The sequence below is a fragment of the Tupaia chinensis genome, unplaced genomic scaffold (assembly GCF_000334495.1).
Source record: "Tupaia chinensis unplaced genomic scaffold, TupChi_1.0 Scaffold000548_1, whole genome shotgun sequence".
Lineage (NCBI taxonomy): Eukaryota > Metazoa > Chordata > Mammalia > Scandentia > Tupaiidae > Tupaia > Tupaia belangeri.
The window spans coordinates 115,377-122,227 of NW_006160060.1; the positions used below are offsets into that span (position 1 = coordinate 115,377).

General features: G+C 49.1%; 1 protein-coding gene across 1 annotated transcript in view; it reads right to left on the bottom strand.

The window, feature by feature from the left end:
- SHANK3 (SH3 and multiple ankyrin repeat domains 3) overlaps window positions 1-6,851 on the bottom strand; it is a gene marked incomplete at its 3' end in the record, with an annotated part of 52,664 nt that overhangs the window by 31,989 nt on the left and 13,824 nt on the right. Inside the window, exons 12-13 of the mRNA XM_006157600.1 lie at window positions 2,179-2,458; window positions 1,405-1,462 (exon numbers count right to left, since the gene is read on the bottom strand). Coding sequence (XP_006157662.1) covers window positions 1,405-1,462; window positions 2,179-2,458 — 338 coding nt within the window. The remainder of the gene's footprint in view (window positions 1-1,404; window positions 1,463-2,178; window positions 2,459-6,851) is intronic.

Consider the following 6,851-nt stretch of genomic DNA (forward strand, 5'->3'; position numbering starts at 1 on the left):
AGCGGGGGCGGGGAAGGAGCCGGGTGGGTGGTGAGGGCAGCAGAGTGTGAGCTGGGGAAGGGGTGGGGTGGGGAGGGGTGGGGGCTTTGGCTTGGCCAGTGACAGGCAGGGAGGGGTGCTCCAATTCTCCTGGCCCCAGTTGGGCCTCCTAACTCCTGACCACTGCCACACCCTGGGCATCCCCGTTTGCCTCTGGGCCTATGCACCTACGTCCTGGATACTTGCCCTTGTATGCTGACCCCCTTTGCCAGGCCACTCTCCTGATCTGAGCACTGAGACCTCCAGTTCTACTCCCATTGGAAAGCCTGCAGTACCTAGTGGGTCAGACCCACACTCTCAGCCAATGGCCAGACCTTCCAGGGAAGGGTTGCTGCTCCAGGAGCACTTAGACACCTGCTCCACCCTCTGGGCTGCTCATCGGATCTTTGCCCACCTAGCCAGTTATTGCGCTGTAGGCTCCCTACTTCAAGCCTGCCCCTCTGGGCGGTCTCTGGAGCACACATTCCACCGCGCAGGAGTCAAGGGCTGCATGCCAGACGGACAGTGGAGCGCTAGAGGGAGCCACTGCGCTCCAGGCCAGCTGGGCTCAAATGCCATCTCTCCTTTGAGGAAGCCTGTGGTCCCTGTGCCCTGTCCCTCTTCAGTGCACCAACTCCAGCACTTCCTGGGAGGCTGCAGACCCTAGCCACTTCCCAGGGCAGCCCCTTATCTGGCTGCTGCTCACCTGCTCCTCAGCCCTGGGCCCAGGGTCAATGTCCTGAGACCCGGTTAGGACCTGACTAAGTACTCCCCCATATCTGGCACACCAGCAACTAATCCATGTTTGTGGAAGAACAGAAAAGGACTCTGCCATGTCCACAGAGCAGGTGAACTGGTGCCCTGGCATGGCAGGTCTCAGTTCTGTGACTGCTGAAAAGGTGAATGAACAGCCAAAACGCAAATGCAGGGAGGGACGTGTGGCAGCCACACAACTCCCACTAGAGCAGCCTTCTGCGAGATGGAAAGGTCCCAGAATGTGTTCTTTTAGCCAGTGGGCTGTTCAACTCTTAGAGAATCCATGGGCTATGCAGCACTTCAGGGGGAAAGTGGGACTTGCACAGGCAGACGGCATCAGGTGTAGAACAGAAGCCACAGTGTGGGAGGCCTTTCACAACTCCTGCTGCCACCCAAGCCCTCTGCTGAATGCAGGCTCAGGCAGTCAGAGAACCAGTCCACCTGGGCCCAGTTTGCGGGCTCCTAGCTTGTGGCTTTGGACCGGTCGCTCCCCACCTGGGCACCAGAACTCTCATCTGTAAAAAGGCTAGCAGAGCACGGCCTCAGAAGTCATGGAGGTTAAATGAGATGGACACATGTGTGGCCAACCCAACAGTGGGCACAGAGGGACAGGCTGAAAAAGCTACCTACCACCATGAAACAACAAGCAGTGTACTTGGCAGCTCGCTCAGCAATGCCTCCCAAACACCTGAACGAGCAGGAAAGGCAGCCCTGCGCTCAAGGCACGGAGAGGGCAGGTTTGTCCCCAGCAATGGCTGCCTGTACTGAGACCAGGGGATCCCAGCAGAGACCCCTCACCTGCCAGCACATTCTGAAAAGCTTCCCGGAGGACTCCTCCCAAAGGACACTGCTTGGGTAGGTCAGTCCTGTCTTGCTGATGAGCAATCTCAGCAGAGGGGCTAGCTGGCAGCCCATGTCCCTAGGCCCCATGCACAGCCTGCTCTCAGTTCTGAGAACACCAAGGCTCCCAAATGCCCCTGGCTTCTCAGGCTCCCAGGGCTCAGTGTGAGTAGAAACCACAGTCCTGGCAGGTGTAAAGGGCTAAGGAGATCAAACTCCTCCTTGGTTTCGAGCCCTCGTAGAGGACGCTCCATCCCCAGTGCCCTTACCAGGCATCCCACCCTCCTGAGCCCTCCTGAGCCTCTACACCACAGGCTTGACTACATCCTCTCATTCTCAGGCTCCCTCAGCTGCCTACAGTCCTCAAGGCAAGCCCCAGCTCCATGCAGGAGTCAGTTCATCAAGCCTGCCATGGCCACAAGGCCTCACTCCTCCCTCCCCATCCTGAGAGCCCCCTGGGGCCCCTGCACAGGGCCCAGCACCACAGAGGCCCTCCTGCCTGTCCCCAGGCACTTCTGGCTCAGATGCCCCACCCACTCCCATCCTCCAGGGTCCCAGGCCTACCTGACTCTGCTCTGGCTGACCCCCCCTGCCGAGAGGCCAGCGTCGCTGTCTCGGTCAACATCGTCGCTATCCCGGTCACGGCCTTTCTCCTCATGCAGCCGCTGCAGCAGCAGTTGGTGGGGGAGGCTTCGGAGCGAGGGCCCAGGGGAGGCTGCTGGCTGCACAGCACCCTTCAGGTTGATATCACTGGCCGAACGCTGCAGGGGCCGAGGAGAGGCCAAGCCACTGGGGCCAGCCAGTCGCCGCCGCTTTGCATAGCTGGGGGTCTCCCTGAATGGTACTGGGGAAGGGACACAATGAGATGGTGAGCAGCAACCAGATGACCCACTGCACCAGTTCACCAAAATCCTACTTTCTCCAAACTGCCTCAGGCCCTGCAAAGCAGCACCTGCGACCGAAGCTGCACCAAGGGCCTCATCCAAGTCACATGGCCTCCAATGCTGCAGTGGGGGCAGCTGCCCTTTGCAGCCAATGACAGCCAGGGGCACTCAGAGCTGCGCACTTCACAAGTTTCAGAGAGGCAAAACCAGCTGTGTATTACGAATCTCACCAAGTGCTGTCATACCACACTGTGGTGGTAAGCCGCAGCTGGGAAACCGTAAGATACTCTAGAGCAAAGGGTAGCAAACGTCTCCTGTGAAGAATCAGACGGTAACTATTTCAGGCTTCACAAGCTATTGAGTCTGTAATGACTCAACTCTGCCACTGTAGCCTGAAAACAGCCACAGATGAGGAATAAGCAAATGGGTGTGTCTATGTTCCAATAAAACTTTATTTAAAAAGCCAATGGTGATATAAAATATATATACACATATACATATATATGAGTGTATATATATATATATATATAAAATCTGGCCTGGTCCCATGGCCTGGTGGTTGAGGGAGCCAGATCCCACATGGCCAACCACATAGTTTGACTCTTGGACCTGGTGGCTTGAAAAATACACCAAGTGGGCCAGCAGGTGGCATGGTGATTAAGGTGCTGGACTCCCACATGGCCAACTGCAGTTCAAGTCCTGAAGCTGGTGGCTTGCTTTCTCACTTTCTCTGTCTCTCCCTGGCGAATACATATGCCCTATAGCAAATTAAAAATTATAATAATAATAAATATAATTTTATAAATCATTCTTTAAAGAAGAACACAATGGGCACGTGTGTGTGTGTGTGTGCCTAAAATCATAACAGGGTAGACAGACGGAGAAGGGACTGTGGTGTGACCACACCCCATCGGGGGGTGTTTTCTCCTCTCCCTCTCTCATTGTCTCTCTCTGGTGAGTGCACACACTTGCTGGCAATATTAAAATGTGTGTGTGTGTGAATCATTTTCAATTGAAAGATACAAAGAGGATGAAAGTGATATAAACAGTAACAGCAAAGTGTTGGGTGGCTATATTAACATAGGCAAACAGACTTTGAGAGGAGGGCCAGCAGGTGACGTGGTGGTCAAGGGACTGGACTCCCACATAGCCAACCATGGTGTGAGTCCCATACCCGGCAGCTTGAAAATCACTCCGGGGGAGTGTGAGTATGTGCCCAAAATCCTGAAAGGAGAATGGAGAGGGATTGTGGTACGATCATTCCTCACAAAGGGGGGTGATTTCTCACTTTCCCTTTCTCTGTCTCTGACAAGTACATGTACCCTACGGCCAAAAAACGTAGACTTTGAGGTAAAAACTACCAAGAGGGACCGGCTAATGGACAGAGAGAGCACAACTGGGCTCACATGGAAAGGTTCTGGCTCTGCCTCCTGAGCCCCAGGGCGTGTTGAGCTCAGGTTCCAATGATTCAGGCTGGCTGAGTCTGGGGCGGGTCCCTGCATGGAGGTCTGCTTGGGTACCCTGCTGCTCTATCTACATCTGTTTCTCATCCTCATGGAAGAAATAAATAAACTTTCATAAAAACTGTAACAAGAGACAGAGGACAGCATGTATTATAAAAATATAGGTGCATCAAGAAGATGAACAATTATTGCAACCAGCAATTGGCGGAATGGCTATGTCACTGGATTCCCATGTAGTTGACCACGGTTTGAGTCCCGGACCAGGTGGCTTAAACTCATGCCGAGCACATGTACATGCGTGCCCAACATCCCGAGAGGAGAATGGAGGAGAAGGCACTGCGGCGCAGCCAGCCCCCCTGGTGGGTGATTTCTCGCTTTCTGTCTCTCTGTCTCTGTCTTTCCAGAGAGCGCGTGTGCCCTATAGCAAAAACCTCTCCAAAAAAAAAAAGAAGATGAACAATTGTTAACATATATCACCAAAGAACAGGCCACCAAAACATGCAAAACAATTGAAGGAAGAATCAAGCAGTTCCACAATACTAATAGTTCACTACCCAATTGTGAATAATGGACAGAACATGTAAAGAAGATTAATAAGGACACAGAAGATTTAAGCCAATTAGACTAACAGATACATACAGAAACTCCTCCCAACAGCAGCAGAACATGCTTGAGAATTCTTTTTAAGTGCACATGGAACATATTCTCGGATAGACCATATGTTCAGCCACAAAACAAGTCTCAATAAATTTGAAAAGACTGAAATCATACAAAGTTTCTTCTCCAATCACAACAGAATGAAGCTAGAAATCAAGAACAGAAGGAAAACTGGAAAATTCACAAATAGATGACACTGACTTAAACACTACTCTTAAATCAGTGTGTCAAAAAGAAATGACAAAGAACTTAGAAAACACTTGAAGACAAATGAAAACAAAAACACAACATGACAAAAGTTGTGGGATGCAGCAAAAGTAGTACTTAGAAATTTAGAGCTGTTAACATATACATTGAAAAAGGGGAGGGCCAGCCTATAGCTTGGTGGTTAAGATGCCTGGATCTCACCTGGCCAACTGTGCAGTTCAAGTTCTCGACCCAGTGCTCAAAAAACATGCTGGGTGCAGGTGCATGTGCATGTGCACTCAAAATCCAAGGAGAAAGTTAAAGAGGGCTTTTTTTTTTCTTTTGTTTGCTGAGATGTGGCCATCCCTCCTGGGGGGGGTGATTTCTCATTTTCTCTCTCTTTCTACCTCTGTCTCTCTCCAGTGAGTGCATGTGCCCTATAGCAAAACTGAAAATAAATAAATAAATAAATAAAGGGGGGACAGCTCATGGTGTGGCAGCTAAGATGGCTGGATCCTCACATGGTCAGTCTTGGGTTGTAAGTCTCATACCAGATGATTTGAGAAATACTCTGGGCACATGTGCATGCATGCCCACAATCCCAAAAGGAGAAATGGAGAAGGGATTGACTATGCCTTCAGCTGGGAGGGGAGAGGAATTTCTCCTCCTACCCCAAACAGTTTTCCAAGAAGTACACATGCTCTCTGACAAAATTAAAAAAAAATGAAACTTTCAAGTTGGTTACTTAAGAAACATCTTAAGAAACTAGGAAAAAAGAGTAATCCAACTCAGCAAAAGAAAATTAGCAGAAATAAGAAAATTACAAGATTAGAACAGATATAAACAAGATAGAAAATAGAAGAACAATAATCAATGAAACAAAAAGTTCTTTCTTTGAAAATATCAACAAAGTTGACAAAGTCTTTGGGCTAGACTAACTAAAAAAGAAAGAAGATAGAAATAACTATAATCGGAAGTAAAATCTGAGGCATTATTTTTGAATTTACAGAAACAAAAATAATATAACACAATGCTGTGAAAAATTGTATGCCAACAAATTAGTTGAGCTAGATAAAATGGACAAATTCATAGAGAAATACAAATTACTCAAACTGACTCAAGAAGAAGTGGAAAAATCGAAATAGATCTGCAATAAGCAGAAACTGACGCTGATCACAAACCTCCCAAAAGTCCACTGCTGAATGCTAAACGTTTAAAGAGGGAGTAACCCAATGCTTCCCAAACTCTCAAAAACACAAAAGAGGGCACACTTCCCAACTCATTCTGTAAGGCCAGTATTACACAGATTCCAAAGCGAAATAAAGACATTGTAAGGAAAGAAATCCATGGGCCAATGTAATACATGGCATTGATGAAACAGAGGGACAGGGGCCAGCAGGTGATATGGTAGTTAAGGTACTGGACTCCCACATGGCTGACCAGGGTTAGAGTCCTGGACCAGGTGGCTTGAAAAATCACACTGGGTGTGTGTGCATGTGTGCCCAAAATCCTGAGAGGAGAATAGAGGAAAAAGGATTGCAGGTAGCCATCCCCCAGGGGGCCAATTTCTCACTTGCCTTTTCTCTGTGTCTCTCGGGAGCACACACATCCTATGGCAAAAACCTAAAAAAAATAACAATAACACTCTTGGAAGAAAACACAGGGTGTAAATTCTTGTGACCTTAGATTTGGCAATGTATTCTTGGTTAGATACCACACCAAAAGCGTGAACAACAAAAGAAAAAAATAAACACACTAGATTTAACCAAAATTAAAGACTCTTCTACACTAAAGGACATTATTAAGAAAGTGACAAGAGGGACCAGCAATTAGCGTAATGGCTATGTTGCTGGACTCCTATGTAGTCAACCGTGGTTCGCGTCCCAGACCCGGTGGCTTAAAACTCACACCGGGCGCGTGTGCGTGCATACCCAAGATCCCAAGAGGAGAATGGAGGAGAAGGGATTGCGGCATGGCCATCCCCCCTGGGGGATGATTTCTCATTTTCTGTCTCTCTGTCTCTGTCTGTCTGGTGAGCGCACACGCC